Source organism: Balaenoptera borealis (genome assembly GCF_965194805.1).
Source record: "Balaenoptera borealis genome assembly, chromosome: 2".
Classification (NCBI taxonomy): Eukaryota; Metazoa; Chordata; class Mammalia; order Artiodactyla; family Balaenopteridae; genus Balaenoptera; species Balaenoptera borealis.
The window spans coordinates 175,811,916-175,835,814 of record NC_138867.1 but is presented as its reverse complement, the minus strand read 5'-3'; the positions used below and the strand labels follow the sequence as shown (position 1 = coordinate 175,835,814).

General features: G+C 50.7%; 1 protein-coding gene across 8 annotated transcripts in view; it reads left to right on the top strand.

Moving 5' to 3' along the window:
- The window catches only part of CACNA1A (calcium voltage-gated channel subunit alpha1 A), a 338,162-nt gene that overhangs the window by 279,371 nt on the left and 34,892 nt on the right, over positions 1 to 23,899 (top strand). For all 8 annotated transcript variants that reach the window (XM_082381539.1, XM_082381542.1, XM_082381540.1 and 5 more), the window contains 7 exons: positions 2,318 to 2,417; positions 4,716 to 4,876; positions 7,423 to 7,560; positions 9,354 to 9,555; positions 11,083 to 11,247; positions 13,536 to 13,646; positions 17,610 to 17,693. In XM_082381539.1, coding sequence (XP_082237665.1) covers positions 2,318 to 2,417; positions 4,716 to 4,876; positions 7,423 to 7,560; positions 9,354 to 9,555; positions 11,083 to 11,247; positions 13,536 to 13,646; positions 17,610 to 17,693 — 961 coding nt within the window. The remainder of the gene's footprint in view (positions 1 to 2,317; positions 2,418 to 4,715; positions 4,877 to 7,422; positions 7,561 to 9,353; positions 9,556 to 11,082; positions 11,248 to 13,535; positions 13,647 to 17,609; positions 17,694 to 23,899) is intronic.

Below are 23,899 nucleotides of genomic sequence, written 5' to 3'. Positions count from 1 at the left end.
GCAAAGTGATTTGAAAATCTGGTTGTTTTCTGTAAGAACACCTTGATCAAGCCATTCCTGCATGCTCAGGAGCCGAACTGCCAGGAACCCTCTCCTCAGTGTCTCGACAAACAGGATTGTTCTCAGCCTCTCCCAAGGGAGAAGTGCCTCCTAGGAGAGAGACCCCCAGAATGCCCATGGAGTCATTTTTAGATGAGTAGATGTGCCCCAGGAGGTGTGTTGCCAAATGTCAGCAGTTTGGCCCATCAAGATTTTAGCCAGTTCCACATACAACCTAGATGTCCACTTGCTTGACGTTTTTTTCCACCAACACATAGTCTAAACTTCATTTCAGTTTTGCTAGAACACTTTATGCCATACCCTTACAACCAGTATTGTTAACCTCAGATAGAACAGGCAACCGCAAAAGTGAATCCAACAAGAATGAAACAGTTGCCTAGCAAGTTGTTACATTCAAGCTGGGTTCTTTGTTAAAAGGGAAATTAGTGAGCGTTAGGGAGGCATTAAAGACCTATGAACACATAGCAGAGACTTCATCTCTGACCAAAACAGGAGGCCTGAAAGATAACTTGAAGAAAACATAGCTGTTTCCCTGTGTGATCCCGTTACTTAATTGTGTTTGTGATCTGCCTGAAAATATCTCAGTGGCTCTCCTGATGTGTGTCTCATACTTTGGGGGCACAGCCTTGAGATAATAATGATGACTTTGGTTTTAAAAAGAAAAAACCATGTAGAGACTGCTGAATCCTGGAGCACGGCTGTGCCCGGCAGGTTAAAGTCCAATTCTCTTTTTTGTCTGAAAGATGAGAAAAAGGAACCCTAAAAAAAGCAAATGTCACGAAGAATGTTTTTGCACCTAGATACCCGGGCACACCACGGTGGGTGTTTCTGGGGCAGCTCTACTCATGACCCAAGAGGTAGCTGTAGGGAGATGTTTGCTAACTGGCCCCCAAAGAACCCTGATCTGGATCCATTCACATGTGTCCTGAAACTACACACCAGGCACATGCTGGGGGCAGAGACAAGAACCAAGATTAAAGGGAAAGTGAACACATAGAAGAAGAAATCACAGTTTCACCTTTGAAGAGTTTTCTGTCTAAAGCCAGAAGCCAGTGACAGGAACAAAGGTGATTCTGAAACAGCACGGGGGTCTGGCAGAGCCCAGAGGCAGTCAGTGGAGGCTGTCAGATGATGGGACATTTACCTTGGGCTTTGAGGGCTGCATAGTTCTGTGAATGGAGAAGTGGAGGAAGGGCATTTCTAGCAGAGGGAAGAGAAGCAAAAGAGTGTGGCTGGGGCTTGGGGTGTGTAGTAATCAATGGGAATGCAAACAGAAAGGTAAGTTGGACTAGATTCCGAAGAGCCTTGAATGCCAAGCTAGGAGTTTGCACTTCTAGGAATTCAGTTGCTCCAGAAGGAGTCGGAGCAGGAGAGTGACATGGTCATTGGTTTTGGCCACTGCGTGCAGAAAAGATGCAAGAAGAGAGAGACAGGGAGTGGGGGGAAAGTTGGGAGGTGGATAATGGGGGTCTGACCTAGGATGGTGCCATGTGTAGGAGGGTGACCCGTTGGGGATGAGGATGGAGAACAGGAAGCTGAACACAAGTGCTGGGTTTCTGGCTTGGGCAGCTGGGTGGGTGCTGAGTTCCATTAATCACAAGCCTTTGACGGCCACACCCAATGCCCTCCTTTTGGGGGCGCTTGAATCATGGTTGGCTAAGGGTGTCATGACATCTGCAATGCTAAGACTCAGGCCCAGTAGACCCTGGACTGAACCTCTATGCAGCAATCTGACAAAGATGAGCGCAGATACCCTGAAAGAATGAGGCAGTGATTCAACATCTGATGTTCTGGTTCCTTCCGCTCCTGTGGGCTCAGGGAATATTGGGGCAGGGGGTGGGGGAAGGGAGTTCTGGTTTAAAGGCCACTTTAAGCATTTCCTGGATCCTGTTGGAAGAGGGAGGAATCCCATTTTCTAAAAACTCACTAAGACCACCTCCAAAGAGAGCACACAGAGGGCAGCCAACTTCCTCGTGCTGGATCTAAGAGCTACCCCATGCAACTGCTCAGGCTCAGCCAGGGCCCTCAACAAACCCTGAGACCAAAACCACAAAAGGCCATCTTCTCACTAGCTCTTGAGCCCAGATGTAGCAGGGGAGCTGACTACTCTTCTCCGGGAAGGACATGGCTATGCCAGGCCCACCCCAGACTTCTAAGCCTGGGAGGGTGGGGCCACTTGGGGCTGTGGACCACCCACCACCCACCCTGACCTTGGCTCCCTCTCTTCCCTTCTCCCCATTCTAACATCCCTCCACAGTGGCAATAGCAAAGGAAAGGACATCAACACGATTAAATCCCTCCGAGTCCTTCGGGTGCTACGACCTCTTAAAACCATCAAGCGGTTGCCAAAGCTCAAGGTGAGATTGGGGTATGTGGAAGATCTATCAGGGTTGCCATGTACAGTTGAGCAGGTTGCACACTGCTCAAGGACAGTACGTTGAAAGGGGTGCTGCTAACATCACAGCCATTATGTATGGATATACTTATTACTACAACTCTCCAGTAGATGGCAGTAAAGTGAGTTAATGGAACAAAATCTGTATATCATGGTAATTTTCCAATAGATGAAATGTCTCTTGCAAAATTGAGATCCCTTTTCTTAATTCCCATGAAGGCATCATGTGGATAAAACAGGGCGTAACCCTAATCTGGGAAGCAGGAAACTAGGTTTCTGGTCCCACATAAGCTTTAACTTTTCACCTGCCTATTCTAGGGTCCAATATCTCCTGTTCCAAAATAGCATGAACCACCAGAGTGAAGTAAGACAGAAAGAGAAAAACAAATATTGTATATTAACACATATATGTGGTATCTAGAAAAAATAGTATAGATGAACTATATTTGCAAAGCAGAAATAGAGACACAGACATATAGAGAACAAACGTATGGATACCAAGGGGAAAAGGGGGGGGGGGTGGGATGAATTGGGAGATTGGGATTGACATATATACACTACTATGTATAAAATAGATAACTAATAAGAACCTACTGTATAGCACAGGGAACTCTACTCGGTGCTCTGTGATGACCTAAATGGGAAGGAAATCCAAAAAAGAGGGGATATATGTATACGTATGGCTGATTCACTTTGCTGTACAGCAGAAACTAACACAACAGTGTAAAGCAACTATACTTCAATAAAAAATAAATAAATAAATGAAACTTGAAAAAAATAGCATGAACCAGCATTTCCCAAAAGCTTGTTGTTTCAAAAAAAAAAAAGAAGGAAAGAAATGAAACCTAGTCATTCAAACACCCCTTTTCAATTTATGATGCACCTGAGGCTCACCTGTATTATCTCTTTCTTAATATGTTTCGTTAAGTCAAGTCACTTTAGTTTTTACTTAAGTGGATTTATTTTAAAAGGAAATGCTTGTCAAGTTTCTTAAGTTGGAAAACCAAAACCCACTGTTAATAGAAGGTAAAACTAAATACCTGTTCAAAATATAAGATAACTGTTATTAAAATCTAGCCCCAAAATAATTGCCTGACAAAGACTTTGAGCGTGGATACTTGCTCTTTCTTGGTTAAAAAGGAAAAGTACAGGGACTTCCCTGGCGGTCCAGTGGTTAAGACTCTGTGTTCCCAATGCAGGGGGCACAGGGTCGATCCCTGGTCAGGGACCTAAGATCCTGCATGCCGCATGGCGCAGCCAAAAAACAAAGGAAAAGTATAAATGTTAGGTGTTAACACAGTAAAAACTAAGGAAGACTTTCTCCTTCACTCAAAAGGATTGAAAGAATTAGAGAGAGAATAACTTTGCTACCATGTGATTCAGTGTTACTTGGTCTTGGGCTCCTATAGGACCTAAAAGTACGTCTGATATCACCGGTGGTGTGCCCCTCCCCCATGATTTGGGAAATCATGATTCGAATGCCCCCTTTTTGTTGATGAATATTCAAAGAGGAAATGTGGCTGCCTTCTGAACGGGAAAGCTTGCTTGCACTGAGATTCGTGGAATCCAGAAGTAGTCGGTTCAGTGGCTCTTTCCCATTTTCTGGGTCACAGCCCCCTTTGAAAGCCCCATGAAAGCTGTGCACTCTCTCCCCCAGGGGAAGCCGGCGGAGCTAACGTGTGATTCCAGTAGGCTGACGATCCTCGATGCTTACTTGTAGTTAGGACCCGCTGTGATTAATAGCAGAATGCAGTGGGGGACATTCCAGGCTGGGACCCCCCCACCTTCTCTGGAGGAGGATGGAAGGATTCCATCTTACGCAGGGCAGAATCTCCAGGGCACGTGAAGTCAGCTCGCAAATCCAGAGTGCCCCCGAGTGATCAGTGGGCAAAAGGGAGGGGACCACGACTCCAGATTATGGGGAAGGGAGTGACGTGAAGCAGGGATGCAGAATGAACAGGAAATGACGTCTCCATCGAGGACCTTTCCTCTTGCCCTGAAGAGCCATGAGCTTACCTTGCTCAGAGAAGCGGCCCCATTTCCCAGGGGTTAAAATTGGGGGTTTTCGATGTATAAAAACTCAGAACTGGGTCGAGCCCCAACATTTCTCAGGACTGCGTGGCCTTAACCGAGTGACTTGGATCATGTCCTTGCCTGGAAAATAGGAATAATGACAATACTTGGGTATTACGAGCTGCTGGAGGTGGAGGCCGGGCGGCTTCCCAGCCCCTCACGCTGTCCCTTCCACCCCACCCACCAGGCCGTGTTTGACTGCGTTGTGAACTCACTCAAGAATGTCTTCAACATCCTCATCGTCTACATGCTCTTCATGTTCATCTTTGCCGTGGTGGCCGTGCAGCTCTTCAAGGGCAAGTTCTTCCACTGCACCGACGAGTCCAAGGAGTTTGAGAAAGATTGCCGGTGAGTCTTGACCCTCCTAGGCCTCCCCATCGGGGCTGGCAGGTGGGGGGCGGCCAGATGCGCTGGTCTCTTTGTAACGGAAAGTGGGGTCCGGCTGCTCGCCGCTCAAAAGCCAATAAAGAGGCAAAGTTGGTAGAAAGGAACGTTTGCTTTATTTTGGATGCTGGCAACTGCGGGCGGGTCGGGGGGGTGGGGGTTGGTGCAGGGAGGGCAGACTCTCGTCCAAAGGCCAACTCCCCCGCCCCGGCACTGACAACCAGTGGACAAAAGTTTTTATAGATGGATAGAGGAAGCTACATGTAGAAGCAGCACGGTCAGCTGTGACAGTCAACTTTTTTTTTTTTAATTAATTTATTTATTTTATTCATTTATCTTTGGCTGCGTTGGGTCTTCGTTGCTGTGCGTGGCTTTCCCTAGTTGCGGCGAGCTGGGCCTACTCTTCGTTGCGGTGCATGGGCTTCTCATTGCCGTGACTTCTCTTGTTGCAGAGCACGGGCTGTAGGCGCGCTGGCTTCAGTAGTTGTGGCACACGGGCTTAGTAGTTGTGGCTTGCTGGCTCTAGAGCGCAGGCTCAGTAGTTGTGGCGCACAGGCTTAGTTGCTCCGCGGCATGTGGGATCTTCCCGGACCAGGGCTCGAACCCGTATCCCCTGCATTGGCAGGCAGATTCTCAACCACTGTGCCACCAGGGAAGCCCTGACAGTCATCTTGATATTGATCATGTGGTGGTCTGATCAGCGTCATCTTGATTGTTTGAAGTACAGTCAATCTTCAGTTCCAGGGTCAGTTTTTTCCCGTTTCCTTGAGGCCAATTCTCAGAATTGTGGCAGCTTATGTAATGGCTACAGTCTGGTCATCATGTAGTTGACTTCTTCCACCTGCTGGGGTTTCAGTATCTATGAGACAGATCAAAGGATATGGCTCAGAATATTATCTATAGCCCTTGAGAAGGAACTAAAGGCCCTTGACTATGCTTAATGACTAAACTATTATTCTTTGATCTCCTTTGACTGTTTTCCTTTGCTTCTGCATTTTCTCACTTTTCTGATTAAACTCATTCTTTGGCTAAAGTGTTTGCACAGACAAAAGGCAAGCTGAGGACATGGCGGGGGAAGGACCATAGGGTCCTGCTCCATTTCATCCTGGGCTTGGAAACTGAGGTGTTGGGCGTTGGGGGTGACCCGATTACAACCAGCTTGGATCTGTAAGTAGAAAGAAAGACAGTTTTGGAATAGGAGTCTCTGACCCATGGCTTCAGGATGAGCCATAAGCTGGTTGCTTAACTTTTTAGTTGCCACCTTTGTCAAGTAGGGGATATTAATACACATCTCGGTTCCCTTGTATGAAACCTTTATAGGCAGATGTGTTTCAAAATTCAGAATACTTTGAGATTTTTAGAAAAATTGTGAGGTGCATGTCCCACGTAGCACATAACACAGTTAAATTAAGGCAGCCCTGTGATCAAATGCAATGTTTCTGCCTGGGAACATACAACTATTTGCACCAAATGGGATAAATAACAAGTCGAAAGAGCCTCACATCCAGTTGGGTCAGGTTTTGTTGCCAAACGCGTTAGATCAGAGATGGGCAGACTTTGTCTGTCAGGGGCCAGATAGTAACTATCTTTGACTTTGCATACACTTTCCATTGCACCTAGTGCAACTCCAAAGCAGCTGCAGACAATAGATAAAAGAATAGGCATGGCTGTGTTCCAATCAAACTTTCTTTCTGGGAACTAAAACTTGAATTTCTTATCATTTTTATCTGTCATGAATGAATTCTTTTAGTTTCAACCATTTAAAACTGTAAACAACCATTGCTTAGCTTGTGGGCCACCCAGAGGCAGATCCAGATTTGGTCTGCAGGCTGGAACTTGCCAACTGCCGGATTAGGAAAAAATGCTTGGTTTTCAGAGCTTTCTGGATTTTGGAATTGTGGCTAAGGGACTGTGGACCTGAAATCCCCCCATCTTTGGGTCATCCTCATGACGGAAAGTTCTGGACTCAGTCCAGGAAAGTGCTGCGCCTCTCACTAACCAAGCGCTCAGTCAATATTGCTTTTGTCACTAGTATAAACGGTTACTATGCACCAAAGGGCAGCCGGTGGTTATTTTGGTGGCGGGTTCCTGGATTTGGAAGGATCCCAGGCATTGGGCTAGGAGTCTGGGGCTAACCTTTGTTTCCTACCCTGAGAAGGGGCAGCGAGCGGCTGCCCCCCTTGGCCTGATGAACCCAGAAATGTGCCTGTCTCCCTCCCTGCTCTCAACTGCCCCCCAAGCCTGAGGCTCCCACCCTTGGGTCTAGAAGTGTTCAAGTTGGAAAAGGGTACAAGATTCTGAGTTGGCTCTCCCACTGGACACAGGGCTGTGGCATCATCTGTGGATTTATCTCCAAATGGATGCACATAAGCTCCAGGGAGAAATGGGCTTCTTGGGCTGTGGGAAGCAGCGTGGGCTGGTGAGCCCCTCTTCCTCCTCCTCCTCTGTCTCTCTGGTGGCCAAATATGGGTGTCCCTCCATTTACTAATGGTCCCCACTTTCTGTGGCAGTGGCAAGTACCTCCTTTATGAGAAGAACGAGGTGAAGGCGCGGGACCGAGAGTGGAAGAAGTATGAGTTCCATTATGACAACGTGCTATGGGCTCTGCTGACCCTCTTCACCGTGTCCACGGGAGAAGGCTGGCCACAGTAAGTGGTCCAGTCAGAAAGCCCCACAGGAGGAGCTCGGGGGCCTCCAGGGAGCAGGAGAGGAAAGGGTCCAAGAGCCCAGTGCTGAGAAAGGTCTGAGGGAGGGAGGGGTTTGCTCCTGGCTTCCAGAAGTGGGGACAATGCAAGAGGCACCAGATGTCAGATGCAAGTGGGGACAATGCAAGATGCAAGACGTCAGCAGAACAGCATCCCCCATGTGTGGTTGGGCTTCTCGGGGCAGAAATCCAGCGGTCGCTTGGCTTGCCAACCCCTTGAGTGTACGGGGCTGTGTGCTCCCAGAACAGGCACCATTTCTAATTTACAGAAAGGCCGCATGTACGTACACATGCGGTCACATCCTCTTAACCCTTCCGGTGCTGGTGAACAAAAACCTCCAAGCCAGGGGGGTGTGAACCTGGCATTTTCCAAGTCGGTTTGACCACAGGACGCATCTGTCCCAGACAGGGCTAAGGCTGGGGTGACATGGGTGAGACTGACTTGTGCAAGTCCAAACTTTAATTCTTTTTTAAGTTTTTTTTTGTTTTGGGGGTGTTTTTTTGGGGGGGGGTTGGCCACAGTGCGTGGCTTGTGGGATCTTAGTTCCCCAACCAGGGATCAAACCTGCGCCCCCTGAATTGGAAGCACGAGTCTCAACCACTGGATTGCTAGGGAAGTCCTCATGATTTAAATTTTTGAGATTTTGTTCATCAGGGGCTTTGGGGCATTTCTTCTGAGTTTTTAAAATATGGCAGGAAATACTAAATATTACAATGAAATGTTATTTATCTCGATTACTGAGGGGTTTGACACCCCCTGAATTTGTGCCCATGGCAAGTGCCTCTCTCGCCTCCCCTTAGTCCCGGTCCTGCTCCCAGAGGTGTCGGCTGAATGCAGGCTGAAGGTTTGGTAGATTCCAGCGTGTGCCTTCAACATGCTCACCTCCCTCCCTCGCTCAGCAAACACCCCAACCCACACATGCCTGTCTGATCACCCATGCGCACACCCAGGATCCACACACGCAGGGCCAGTGCTAGCCCTTCAGGCACCTTTGAGCGAGTTTTTAAAGACACCCATTCCTCAACAGACTTTACTTCCATCTGTCAGAAAAGCGTTGCAATATACTTAATGATCTTGCTCAGAAAAAGGCACTTTATGGCCACCTGCCAAAAAGTTGTCACCATTAATACACAGATCTATCAGGTCTACAGTATGAATGGTGCCCCTTAGATGCAGAGCACTTGAGCAGTGCGTGATCTGTGCGGATGTACAGGGCAGCCGCACATACACTCACTTCCATGTGCATCCTCATTACCCCTCCTTGGCTCCCACGACCACCTGTGCTTAAATATTCACACACACACACACGCACACACATACGCCTGCCTCCGTGACCCCCTACTCACTCCCATTCATCACCACAAACCTAGTTTCAAATCCCACCTTGGCCGCACCTGAGTGGGTGATCTACAGCCGAACCTCAGTTTCCTTGTGTGCAAAACGGAGCCAGTAATAACCTCCCTGAGAGGGTTGCTGGGAAAATGAATAAAATGTTGAACATCATTTCTGGCACGTAACAGGCCCTCAATACACGGCAGTAGAAGTAACTGACATTGCTGTCAACACTCCCCACAGGCAAAAGAGGTGGGAAGGTTACAGCTTCATAAAGTAACCACAGTGACTGCAGTCAGAAAACAGGGATGACTCTTCATTTCTTTTCTGTTTCCTCTTAATATTTTCCTCCATTCCTGTTCCCCTGTCTCACTTTCCCCCTCTCCCCACCCGGGTCCTCACAGAGTCCTCAAGCACTCCGTGGATGCCACCTTTGAGAACCAGGGTCCCAGCCCTGGGTACCGCATGGAGATGTCAATCTTCTATGTCGTCTACTTTGTGGTGTTCCCCTTCTTCTTTGTCAATATCTTTGTGGCCTTGATCATCATCACCTTCCAGGAGCAGGGGGACAAAATGATGGAGGAATACAGCCTGGAGAAAAATGAGGTACCACTTCCCACTTATATCCCCGCTTAAAAACTGACACCCCCCCATCACACATGCACACACACACACACACACACAAAGGAACCAGCTTCTGGGGGCATCTGGGGAGGGAACAGCAGCATTCTCCAAGCAGAATCCAGTCTGCATGAAGGGCAGCCCTTCATGGGGTTTCCAGAGGAAAACACATCAGAGAGAAGTTGTGTATGTATCAGTCAGTTTGGACTAGGTTATGATGCGGTAACAAGCAGCCCTCACATCTCAATGCCAGATATCCACAAAGGAATTGGACTGCATGTCCAGATGGCTCTGCTCTGTGTCATCTTTATTCTGGTTCCCCTCTAAGATGCTTCAGATAAAAAAGAGAGAATGGCAAACCATGGTCCACCTCTTGTGGCTTGTGCCCAGAAGTGACATGTGTCACTTCTCACATTTCATTAGCCAGAGCTAGTCACATGTCTGATGTCAGTGGGGCAGGGAAGTATAATCTCCCCCAGGGAGGGGTGGTGAATATTTACGAATGAAAATCCAGTCCACCAGAGAGTATAGGCATGATCCTTTGCTTCTCTAGAATCATCCAAGCTAGGTGGAGGACCTAGAATGCATTCTTCCTCTGCTTTGTTGGCCTCTAAGACTAAATAACTATTATTCCTCCCTGTCTCCTTCCCTCAAAGAGAAGGAGAAGCAAAATAGTCGGTAAGAAAGAATGGTTAGGCTTCACAACATGGATGGACCTAGAGATTATCATACTAAGCGAAGCAAGTCAGAAAGAGAAAGACAAATACCATATGGTATCACTTTATGTGGAATCTAAAATATGACACAAATGAACGTATCTATGAAACAGAAACAGACTCATTGACATAGAGAACAGACTCTTAGTTGCCAAGGGCGGGGGCGGGGGAGGGAAGGATTGGGAGTTTGGGATTAGCAGAGGAAAACTATTATATATAGGATAGGTAAACAACAAGGTCCTCCTGTAGAGCACAGAGAACTATATTGAATATCCTGTGATAAACCATAATAGAAAAAAATATGAAAAAAGCAACTGAATTGCTTTGCTGTATAGCAGAAATTAACACAGCATTTTAAATCAACTATACTTCAATAAAATTTAAAAAAAGAATGGTTAGGCTTCAATGTCAGACTCTGGTTGAAATTCAAGGTTTGCCCACTAGGCAGCTGTGCCACGTCAGGCTTAACCTCTTTGAGCCTTTATTTTCCTCATCTGCAAAGTGGGGGCTACTGATAGTACCCATTGATCATGTTTGCTAAGGGGATTCAATGAGGTAACAGGGGAGTGTCAGCACAAGTTTTGGCCGATGGTAATTTCTCAAGGAGCTGTAGCTGTCGGGAGAAGAAAACATTCATGGCAAGGAGCTTATGGGGGGTGTGGGGTGGGCAAGAGAGGCAGACATCCAGGCAGACGTGCAGAAGAGCTGCATCGAATGAGATGGGGTGGGGGGTGCTGGGTGTCCAGCCGCCTCTCTCCTGCCTCAGGCCCTCACACTGCTGCGCTCTCTCCCGCAGAGGGCCTGCATTGACTTCGCCATCAGCGCTAAACCCCTGACCCGACATATGCCCCAGAACAAGCAGAGTTTCCAGTACCGCATGTGGCAGTTCGTGGTGTCCCCGCCTTTCGAGTACACCATCATGGCCATGATCGCCCTCAACACCATCGTGCTCATGATGAAGGTGAGTCCCCCCTCCCCCCAGGCACTGCTTAATCCCCACCGCACCCCTGCCCCACGCAAAACAGAACCGGCTACGAGTTTCCCAGGCAGACCACACTCTGTGTCACCGCCAAGCCCCCGCTCCTGCTCTTCCCTCTGCCTGACACATGGTTCCCACCACTTTGTCTGGCCAGCCCCTTCCAGCTGCCCCTGCAGAGCCCTTCCTCTAGGAAGCCTTCCCTGACCTCCCAGGACCGCATGAGGTGTTTGCAAGCATCCTGTCTGTTATCTCACATGCCACGATACCAGTGTTGGGTTACCTGATAGTCTGCCACCTGCCTGTAAGCTCCGAGGGGCCAGTCAAGTACTGATCACCCCTGAATTTCAGGGGTTCAGAGAGGGCCTAACTCAGAGGGAACAAGAGCCCCTTGATAAATGTTTGATGAAAGAAATGAGGAGGGAAGGGCAGGTAAAGAAAGACCCTGCGAGCCTCGGGGCCGTGGAGCCTCTTCAGGGTGAAAAGTCAAAACCTTTCACCCTGTGCTTTGAAGACCAAAAGCCTGAATTTGAGCCCAGCTCTGCCATTTAATTCACCATTTAATTCACCATTTAACCTTGCACTAGTGACCAGTGGCATCTCAGGGCCTCAGTTTCTCTGTCAATAAAATGGGAAGGATAATAATAGCATGTTCCTTGCCCCCCGGTAGGGATTAGGATTGAATAAGAAATTTCCTGCAAAGACGTTAGCACATTTCTCAATTCTTAAAAACACTCAGCAAGTTTAGCTGTTGATTTTTTTGAACTGGTAAAAAAGCAGTGCCTGTATTCACCTGAAAATTCATCTCCATAAGCGAGTGCTTTGTCTTTTCATTGTTAGGAACATAACAGTTTCAAACAAACAGAAGAGAGAAAGATAGAGCAGCACAGCCCTTCTCAAACTGCTCACAGATCAGCTGGGCATCTTGTGAATCTGCAGATTCTGGTTCAGCAGGTCCGGGTGGGTCTGGGACTCCACAATTCTTACCAGTATCCCGGTGATGCAGATGCTGTAGGTCCCTGGACCACATCCTGAGCATCCAGGCGCTTGTGAATACTCAGTCTCCGTCACCTAGAGTTACCTATTGGGAACACTCTGCTCTGTTTGCTTCATCTATTTTTTTCTCATTTTTTAAAAAATTGACGTGAAATTCACATAACCTACAGTTAACCATTTTAAAGTGTACAATTCAGTGGCATTTGGTCCATTCACGATGTTGTGCAACCACCACCCCTATCTATTTCCATCACCCCAAAAGGAAACCCATCCCCATTACCAGTGACTCCCTATTCCCATTCCCCCAGCCCCTGGCAACCACTAATCTGTGTTCCATGGATGTACCTATTCTGGACATTTCATCTATTTTTTAAAGTGTTTTAAATGATAGACACCACACTATTTCACACTTAAATTCTTCAGTGTGCTTTCCAAAGTAATCAGAACATTTTCCTACATGTTCTTATGCTTGACAAGATTAGTGATAACACCATAAGATCCATATTGAATTGTCCCCAAAACGTCTTTTACAGTAAGTTGTTTTTTGAGCCAAGATCTAAATGGCTACACATGGTCTCCAGTTTTTTGTTTTTAAATCTCCGTCCTCTGCCCCACCCCCCCGACCCCCCACCCCCCCGCGCTGTTAACTTTTTGAGGAAACCAGATGAGTTGAATGAAAACTGTCCCACCTCTGGGTGCATTGGTTTACTCCATCTGCTGGATTTCCTGTAACCTGGTAGTTAGATTTAAAGGTTATCGGTTCAAATCTGATTCGCTTGGGCAAGAGTCATAAGCAGTCAGAATAGCAGTTACCTCTGGGGTGGGTGAGTTATCAACTGGGAAGGGGTGCAAGAAAACTTTGGGGAGGGGTGCTGGAAATGTTCTAAATCTTGGTCTGGGAAGTGGTCTCATAGGAGTGTACAGGTAAGAATTTAAAAAGACATCTGGAAGGAAAAAAAAAAAAGAAATGACTGCAAAGAGGATGCTGTAGACATCCTGCATCCCATCAGGAGGCCCTTCGATAGGGCCAGGCTCTCCCGGGATCTCGGCTGCTAAGATAGGACTCAAGAAAGGAATTTTTGTTTTGACCTGAAAAGAGTAGCCCAGCCAGTGAAGAGCTTGCCTGGGGCCCGGGCTAGCTCCACAGGACATCAATAGGGAAACCAAGTGTCCGAGTCCTGCCTGCCCCGGGGAAAGGGCAGCCACGAAGCCACCCCAGCCCTGGTCCTCGACACTGTGCCCACTGACCCCACTGCTCTCCCTCCTTCCTTCTCTAGTTCTATGGGGCCTCTGTCGCTTATGAAAATGCCCTGAGGGTATTCAACATTGTCTTCACTTCCCTCTTCTCTCTGGAATGTCTTCTCAAAGTCATGGCTTTTGGGATTCTGGTAAGTCCAGCCTTGGAGCTAGAGCTGTGGGTTAAGGGAAAGCCCAGAGGGGCACTGGGTGCTGGGTGGTGGTCTCCCCACCTGGCCCCTCTGCCCCCAACCCCAGTGGTGACTTGAGCATCTCTCCGATGTGCACAGATTCTACTTAGGCGTTCTGGTACTTACCAAGTAACACCAAACTCTGTGTCAGGCACATATCTATTATTAAATGATGCGATGAGAGGGGTAATGATTCATTCTGGAGATAAGGAAACTGAGATCCAGACAGGCCAAGTCCATAGCGTTCAAACTGTTCTAGCCACAATCGCAGTAAGAAATACACTTTGCAGTGGAGCCCAGTACTCAGACGTACAAACAGACAACCCAAATGAAATATTCACAGAATCTGTATCTCCCCTTAGCACGTTCCCTATACTCTGAAGTTGTCTATCTCCTTGACTCCATGTCCCCCCCACCCCGCTCCCACTTTTTTTTTCCCCCGGCCGCACGGCATGGCACTTGGGATCTTAGTTGCCCCGACCAGGGATCAAACCCACGCCCCCTGCAGTGGAAACGCAGTCTTAACCACTGGACCACCAGGGAAGTCACGCCCCTCCTTTTTTTTTTTTTTAAATTTATTTATTTATTTATTTATTTATTTATTTATGGCTACGTTGGGTCTTCATTTCTGTGCGAGGGCTTTCTCTAGTTGTGGCAAGCGGGGGCCACTCTTCATCGCGGTGCGCGGGCCTCTCACTATCGTGGCCTCTCCTGTTGCGGAGCACAGGCTCCAGGCACGCAGGCTCAGTAATTATGGCTCACAGGTCCAGTTGCTCCGCGGCATGTGGGATCCTCCCATACCAGGGCTCGAACCCGTGTCCCCTGCGTTGGCAGGCAGATTCTCAACCACTGCGCCACCAGGGAAGCCCACGCCCCTCCTTTTTTAATGCAGTTCATGACCTATTAACTTGATTTCGTCTCCCACTAATGCAAGTGGTCTTAACCTGAGGCCCATTGACCCCCCTAAGGGATCTGTGGATGTAGGGTGGGGTGAGGGAGCCCAGGAAATAAGAGGTGAAAAAAATTACATCTTTATTTTTCACCAGCTGCTAACTGGACTTTTGCTTTTCCTTCCATCCTGAAAGTAGACAGCAAACCCCCGCAGGATTACCAATATGATATGTGTCACTGATAAAAATCAGATGTTCTCATATCGCATCCCAGAGGGTGCAGGTAAGTCAGCCCTCCATATCCACAGGTTCTGCATCCACGGAGTCAACCAATTCGATTGGCAATTGGTTGAATCCACAGATGTGGGACCCGCGGATACAGAGGCCTGACTGTAAAGGACTTGAGGATATGCTTAGCCCACCTCTCTGAAGAGAATGACCTACAGCCCGTGGTGTCAGCAGACCGAGGCTGGGGTCATACCTCGGCTTCCCAAGGTGGTAAAAGCCGTCGGCTTTGGCACTAGAGAGACCTCGAGTCCAGTCGTATCCAGGCTGTGTCACCTCACCTCTCTCTCCTCCATTGCAAGAAAGGCCCGTCCTCTGCCTCTCCTTCGAAAGAGCTCTTGCAAACCCCAAATGCAAATAATGTGTGTCTGGAGACTGAGGGTCCAAGCCTGACATGTTGCGAGCGCTCAATAAATACCAGAAAGTGTTACAATAAAGCTCATCACCTGACCTTTCTCCTCCAAAGCAGTGGCTACCAAGCCTGCAACCCATCAGAAGCACTTAAAGTTGAATGATGCCCCAGACCCACCTCAAGAGATCCTTATTCATTTGGTTGGGTGGGAGTGTGGAGTTTAAATGATAGAGGGGCTATCCAGGGGCTTGAGGCCTGTAGCCAAACACCTATAAAGTTGTCCTCGTTTGTGCTCCCCTAGAGGTAGAGCCTGAGACAAACTTGAATGCAAGGAATTTATCCGGGAGGTGACTCCAGGAAGCCCCGTAGGGGAAAGAGGGAGTGAGACAGGGAAAGGAAGGCAGCCGGTACAGGGTGTGTAGGTGAGCAGGTTCCCTATGGGTGTAACTGGGATGCAGTTCCATGGAGGACCTCTGGGGTGCAGCAGAGAGCACATACTCAGGTCATGTCGCCCATGGCGGGGGAGCTGGAGTATTTATTCTCCAGTGCCCATCAGTCATAGTTGAGGGCTGCTCCCACAGGAGCTGTTAATTCCCCTGTGCAGCTAGAGAAAGCCCCTGGGCAGAGTAACAAGGGTACACAGTCAAAATATGAGGGGATATGGGTAAGGCCCCAGCAGCACCTGCTAAAATACCAGAAAGTGCCAGTGGAACCTGCACTCCTTTTAGACAATCATAAAACAACATCCATCTATTAAGCACCTACTATATACCAAACCCCACACTCAGTGACTCACATTCATTATCAGATTGTTGTTATACCTTTATCTTCCAGAAGAGGGCCCTGAGGCCCAAGCAGTCCAACTCCGAGGACATTTGATTTGTACATGCTAAAAGAATTTGATCCTGGGAAGCACAGATCCAAAGCCTGTGTCCTTCTCTGTGAGGCAGAGGGGCTGCCGCTGGGTCAGATGCTCAGGGGAGAAGATGACTGCTCAGAATGGGGCCCAAGCCCCAACCTGGCCTCTGCTTTTGTGAGGTTGCTGGGAAAGCCTGTGTTTAGCATGGGTCCCACCAAGCCTTGAGGGAAGGGCCGTCTATTTGAGCCAGACCCTTACATCCAGGCAGAGGTGCTACTCGTTGTGGGCTCAAACAGTGTGAAATATTTCAGTATTTTTTTTTTAGTATTTATTTATTTATTTGGTTGCACCGGGTCTTAGTTGTGGCAGGCGGGCTCCTTAGTTGTGGCATGCAAACTCTTAGTTGCAGCATGCATGTGGGATCTAATTCCCTGACCAGGAATTGAACCCAGGCCCCCTGCATTGGGAGTGTGGAGTCTTAACCACTGTGCCACCAGGAAGTCCCAATATTTCAGTATTTTAACAACAGCATACTATACCTGTGTGTCCCACTTGAGCCAGAACCCAGCCCAGGGATATACCAGTCAGGATAGCTCAAGTTAAGCTGTGGTAACAAACACAGCTTTGTTGCTCCAATCAACAAAGCGTTTACTCAGAGACCCAGGCTCACTGAGCAGCCGTCATCTGGAACATTACTGGTCACCAGGTCCAGGGTTAAGAGAGTTCCAGCGAGTCCTGCACTGGCCAGAAAGTGACTCACGCTGCCTCTGTTCACGACCCATCAGCTGTAACTAGACACACAACCTTATCTAACCACAAGGGGACCAGGAAGTATAGCCTCGTGTATGCCCAGAGGCCTCTGCACCCTTGTTCCTATCCCCCTTCTCCAGATTAGGAAATGGAGGCACAGAGAGGTTAAGTCACTGACCCACAGCCACACAGCTGGATGGTAGCAGAGCTGGCATGTGAACCCAGAGGCTGCTGTCTTAGCAAGTGTGCTATAAGCATGGTCTTGATTCAGCAGGGTCCTATCCATAGACTCTGGGCTTGCCCAGACCTGGGTTCAAATCCTAACTCTTCACCTCTGTGCTGCCTGAGGTGAGCATCTTTGCTCTCTGAGCCCCGGTCGCCTTATATAAAATGGGTGATAAACCTTCCTTCCGAGGGTCTTCATGAGGATCCCAGTGACGTCATTTATGAAGCATCTGAGGTCTCAGAGAGCCCTTGGAACTGTGGGAGAAACAGGGCACAGCCCAGAAGGGCAGCCCTCCCCCACAATAGAGCTGACGCGGCAGCCGGAGACCCCCCTCTGGGGCCAAGCAAGCCGTGGGAAGGCTGGGGGGTCCCAGGGAGGGGGGACTCGGAACAGACGATACCGAGCAGCCCACCCAGCGACATTTTGCTGATTGAATGACTGTAACTGTCCCGGGCACTTGACTGGTCTGCAGCTGTGCCCCGAACGGGCCCCCTGGGCTGGACGTGGGGGCCGGCCGTGGAGCCTTATGTCGGCATCTCTATCTTGTGGGTCCCCGTTCTAGAATTATTTCCGCGATGCCTGGAACATCTTCGACTTTGTGACTGTTCTGGGCAGCATCACCGACATCCTGGTGACCGAGTTTGGGGTAAGTTTCCCGCCGGCTTCTCTCTGGGCAGTTCCTGGCTGGGCTGGGAGGGGCGAGGAAGAGGTCATCAAGAAGCAGTGGGTCCCGGCAGCCACAGCTGGCTCAAGCCAGCGCTGGACCATGACCAAAGAGGGAGAGGTGGGGCCCCTGGGAGCAAGGGCAGCCCCTCAGGAGGGTGATGCGGGGAGACGGGGGTGTCCGAAGCCACGGCCGTGGGGCTAGCGCTGCAACGTGAACTTCCCTGCCTCTTGGCTACCGACTTATGATTAAATAATGTGGATGAGCTCATTGAGAAAACTGAGACACTTAAAGGATCCCAAGGCTGAGCCCCACTCCCCCAAACACCACACAGTGTTGGGGGCCCAGAGGGAACCAGCTTCAAGTCCATTCTGCTTGAACTAAGCATCTTCTGGCTCACGGGGAGGAGGGTGCCATGGCCCTTGGGTTAACGGGGGGACACCATTCCCAGGACCTTAGGAGGGTCCCTGGGACATGTGTCTTCCTCTATCCCCAGGCCTGGGAGGTTCCCAACATGGGGGGGGTGGTCTCTGGACCTCGCTGTGGTGGTCCCTCACAGGACCACGTCGTCTGGAAGACGCAGGTCCCAGAGCTCCTGCCCCACACCCCCTCCCTGGCCATTTGCCAGTGAGCCTAGGCTTGAGGGCCCTGGGGAGGCTGTGGGAGGATAGGAGGTCCCCACAGGCGAAGCAGAAGGGCAAAGAGTGTCAGAGCCGAGGGCCGGGGGTGGTAACAACCTTGTCATAATAACAATAATAAAAGCTGACAGGGACGGCCAGGCACTGTGCCAAGCGTTTTACATGGATTAGCTCGTGGTACAGGTCGGGGGCTCAGCATATAAAAGAATTCCTTTAGAGGGTTCAACTGAAGGGATCCAAAAGCAGAGACTGTTCACAGAGCGGAGGGGAAGGGGCCCAGCACCCAACCACCGTGGGGAGCTGTTACCTGCCCAGGTGCTGAAGTCAGAGAGGGGTCGCCTGGTGGGAGCTGTGAACGTGGAGGGACAGAGCTCCTGCCAGAGACAGGGCCAAAGCAGGCATGGAGCATCGGGGAAGAAATACCCCTACCTTTCTCTCCTGCCACCCTCTATCTCCTGCCAGCCACTTCCATTGGCCAAGCCCAGCCAGAAAGGAGCCAGAAGGCCAGAGAGCCAGGGTGATGCTGAGAACAGGCAGAGGAGAGCAGAGAACAGATCTGGGTGGGGTGGGGCCCGAGGAAGAGGGTGTTGTCCCATTTCACAGATGAGGAAACTGATGCTCAATGCTGAGGAGAATGAGGGACCTACTTAAAGTCATGCAGCCAGACCTGCTGACTCCTGAGGGCACACTGGTGTTCCCTGGGGCGTCCCTAACTGAGCCCCCAGCAGCAAAGGGATCAATTGGCCCACTCTTCTATACTGGAAGCCTGATAGGATTGGGAAGCTACACAGAAGAGGGGCCATTCTCTGACGCATCCCCCATACCCCCACCCAAGTGGTATCCTGGCCACAATTCTTTGCCTTCAGCTTCAGTGAACCAGAAGTTCCCCCTTCCCCCATCTCACCCCTGACACCTTCCTCTCGAGAGGTCATGCCCAGCTGTGGGCTATCCCCATTGGGGTGCCCCCATCTGGCCACTGTCCCCTAGCAGAGGGCCAGAGCTTAGACCTCATCTTCTGTCCTAAGTTTCTAAGAGATCTGGAGGTTCTCCTGGCAGTCAAAATATCTTGCCATCCAGCTGAAGACAAGACAGCCTTGAACCAATATCCCTCTGGGTCAAGAGGTTAGAAGGGGTGACCCACCACCCCAGTAGGGCAGGTAGAGGAAGTTGATTGAAGCTCTAGTTGCCAGTAAGAGATCTGTAGGACTGGACCCCAACGGCTTGTTCTCCTGGCTGCAAGATATGGGAGGGCAGGAGAATGGGGCACGGAATCCAATTCAGGGATATCAGGACTATTGCGGTAGCCAAACAGCCCTCCCCTATGAGCTGTTAGACCCTGGGTAACTTGTACTACCGCTTCTCGTCCTGTATTTGGGACTAACCTTCATAACCAACCTCATCAGACCCTTGCAAGCCTCACATTCATTCATGCATTCATAGAAGCATGCATTAAGCACCTGCTGTATACCAGGCATAGTTAGAGGTGCCGAGAACAGAGCAAAACAGACAAGAATGCCTGCCCCCAGAGGGCTGACATTCTAGGGCAAGAGACGGCAACTTTGAACAAATCAGAGCGATTGATGTAAAGCGCTTGGCACAGAACCTGCCAGGAATTAGTTCACGAATGGTGGTTATTAGTATTGCTATTGCTGTTATTCCTGTGAACGTACTTGGATTGCGGTTTGTTAGGCAGCCCCTCAGCCCTGAATTATAATCATTTGGCGGGAAAGCTAGAGGGTGGGCATTTGGACCCTTTTAGGAGGATAAACGCCCAACCTGGAGGTGGGGAAGGTTTGCCCTGCTAGGCAAGGAGCCCTCAGCCGCCCCTTTATGCCTCCCAGGTAAGCCCACTAAGTCTGAGGCCAGACAGAGCTCAGCCAGGCTCAGGCAAGGGGAGCCAGACCATTGGGAGGGCAAGGCCCCCAGGGTTTGGGGGGAGGGGGAGAGGGTGTGAGGCCCACCGGGCCTCAGCTGCCACCCACGAGTGGCTGGGGTGACGTGGGTTTGCCCTGCGTACCATGCATAATGACTGTGTTTCTTGTCTTGTCTCTTTTCATGCCTGCTCCTTAAACTGTATATTGGCACAACGCCGTCTGAAAAACTCATCCAATCAAAATGCACTATGAAATTCATTTGTTCATCCATGACGTGGTCTGTGTGTTCATACACCAATGACTATCTCCCAACCCACCACCACCACCCCCACTCCCCGCCCGGGAACCGAAACCCATTGGTTTTTTTGGCACTGGTTACAAATCAACCTAAAAAAACGCTGAACACGCCTCCCCAACTGCCCCTGCCCGCCTGCTTCCCCTCCATCTTCAACATCTGCATCTAGAATCCGGTTGGTCTTACTTCTTTCTGAAGTCTAAATGCCTTACATTAACTGTGAACGCATCTTCTCGCATCCGCATTGCACGTCACGCCCTGGGCTTTCTAAACTTGGATTGCCTGATGCACCCCCCCTATCCCCACCCCCGTATGTCTGTCCATCTCTCCAAACCCTCCCGACCCGCCCCCCCCACCCCGCCCCCCCCACCCCGCCTTGTTCCTGCAGCCTCTCTTCCTCTGGTTGGTATTGGGTTCTGAATTAGGGTTTTCTGTTTGGGTTGGCTTGTGTCTTCTGCAGAGAAAAGGATGGGTTTGCCCCATGCAACACCTCCAACAGGATGGGTTGGCTGCCTGAGTCTCCCACCCCATTCCTTACACACAGCCCTGTACTCAGAGCCGTCAGGCACTCTCTCACACCACTCCTGTCCCTGGTTAACGCCATGGATCCCAGGGCCCCAGGAAAGCTCCAACAGTCCTCACCCCATTCCAAGCCCACGAGCTCTTCGGGCTTGACCAGCAGCGATGTAAATCTCCAAGTCTGATGGAGGAATTCTGAGGGCCTTGCAATGTGCAGGCAAAGACGCTCAAATGAGGGGGACTCAGAATGGCCAGAACCGGTTCTGGCTGAACGGCCAGGACTCAGGTCTGGCTGCTTCCAGATGGACCGGCCAGCTGACGCCCTCTGCTGGAGCCCTGATCTGCGTGTACTCTTGTTCCCCTACCCCGACCCGGACACGGTCACTAAACACATGTGCTCTCTCCTCTTTCCTGTTCAGTCTCTGACTCTCGTTCCCTCTTTCTCTCTGTCTCTGTCTCTCTCTCTCCCTTTCTCTTTTTTTGCTCTTGCAATCTCCCTCTCTTGATCCTCCCCCACCCCCTGACACACACACACACATGCACACACTATCCCTCCCTTCTGTTATATCCATCCACCCTGCAAACCCACACCCCAACCCTGGATGCACCGTGTCCATCTCTCCCTCGCCTCACTTATTTGGCTCTCTGCACACTTGCACACTCCTTACTCTGTTAAATCCCACCTGCCTCTGCCCCTCCCCCACCATCCTCTGAGCCCCTTTGAAGGACCCGCAATGGCATCTTTGCACCGGGATCCCTCCCCTGCTAGCCATACACAGGCACTCATCCACCAAACATTTAATGAGCCCCAATTTGGTGCCACAGATGGAGGGTTGGGCAGAAGGGGACACCATCACTGCCCCCACCCCCTGTGTCACCTACAGTCAGGTGGGAGGAGGCAGGCATTGGTCAAATAACCCCTGAAACCCACTTGAAATTGTAACTGTGCTGCAAGCTGAAGGATGAGCAGCGTTAACAACGTGGAGAGGGGGAGAAAAGGGCATTTGAGGCCCAGGATAGCATGTGCAAAAGTCCTGTGGCAGGTCGGAGCACGCAGGGGTCAGGGTCTGCGAGTGAGAGGGTGTGGCTGGAACAAAGAGCAGAGGAAGGCTGACCCAGAGAAAGTGAAGAGGGCAGAAGGGGACAGGACCTTGGGGCCTTGTTGTGGGAGCCTGGGAGGATTTGGAGCAGGGGAGGCGTGATCGGAAGTGCGGTTAGACCAGACCCTGCAGTTGCAGAGCAGGGAGTGGGTAGGCAGTGGGCTGGGCTGGAAGTGAGCACCAGGAATCCCAAGGAGAAATGACAGCAGGGGAAGCAGGAGCCGTGGGAGGACTGGCCGTCTGAGCAGGAATCTCTGCAGGACCTGGAGATGGGTTGGGTCTGGGCTCGGGGGAGAGAGGTGCCTGGAGGACTTGAGTCTGGCTTGAACTTGGAGGTGGAAGTTAGGGAATGCCAGGAGAGGACCAGGTTAGGGGAATAGCACAAGTGTGGGCACAGTGGGCTTGAAGTGCCCTGAAGGGCACCCCAGAAGAAGTCAGGTAGGCGGTGGGTTAGTGGGTCTGGAGTGCAGAGGCAAGATCTGGGCTGGAGGTGGGGTCTGCAGGACTTCTCTGGAACCCTCAGGAGGGTGGTCCCCATGTCCTTCTGAGTGCTCGCACCCCTGAACACAGCAAGCCTTCCAGGGCCCACATCACTCCCCTTCAGCCTAGAACCAGGAAGCACTGGGCAGGGTTGGAGGAGAGGACAGCTGTTCCTTCCTGGCTGCGGACAAAAGGATGGAAGCTAGGAAGAAGAAAGTCAGAAGTTCTGGGAGCACTTGAAGGACTCTATGCAAACCCAGGAGGAGATGGAGGGGTGGATGAGGGCAGACTAGAACCTTCCCCTGCCCTGTCACCTGGACCTCTTTCATTTCCACCCCTACTTCCCCCGTGTGTCTCCTGTGTCCCTGGCCCCAAGAAGCACAGCATGCTCTCTGCACGCGTCTCCCTGCAAACCCCCCTTCTTTCTCCTGCATGGTGGCGGTCCCTACGGCCCCGCTCTGCCCCGAGACCCCCAGAGGCTGCTTCCAGGGCCCGCCTGACTTTGCATGGGTCCACATGTTATGCCCCGCCCCGTGAAGGGATGGCTTGTACTCTGGGGATGGACGGGAGGGGACTGGGGACACCTGGGCCATCGGCCGTGTCCCCAGATGGAGCTGGGTGGCCATGCAGGGCCGGGAGTCAGGTCAACAGGGCACAGAGGGTGACCGTCAGCCAAGCTGAGTTTGGGGGTTTATTCGAGGCACTTGAGAGATTCTCACAGTGGTTAGGCCCCAAATGTGGTCAGGGTAGGATCCCCACACCCCTCCCCCATCCTAGAGGCCTCAGGGTCAACTGATGTGTCCCAGAGAGCATCCTAGACTTTTCCAGAAAACCCAGAGGCCTCTTGCCAACCTCAGAAATTCCTTGAAACCCCTCTCCCTGCCTCTCAGCTCCGAGGCCAGCAGAGCTAGCTAGATCCAGTGGCTGGGAAGCCCTCAGGAACCACCCAATCGGATGCCCATATAATTCACTGTCCAAACTTTTGAGACCGAAAGGGGTGCTATGACTGCTGGGGGAACCTGTATGATCCCCCCTGTGCCATCTGCAGGGTGAGAGCTAGGCCAGTTTAAACGTTGCTACGTGGCCTGTATCTAGCGCTCCTCCAAGTGCCCTTAAGGCCCCTTTGCCTCCAACCCGCTGATCAGTGGTGGTTTCCATGCCTACCTGAAGCAGGGGTCTCAAACTCAAATGCCTCTGGGGACCAAGCAGATGCCGTAAGCCAGGAAACCAGTTCCATTTCTAGTACGTGGGAACCTTGGCGAACTGGAGGAAACATGGCCTG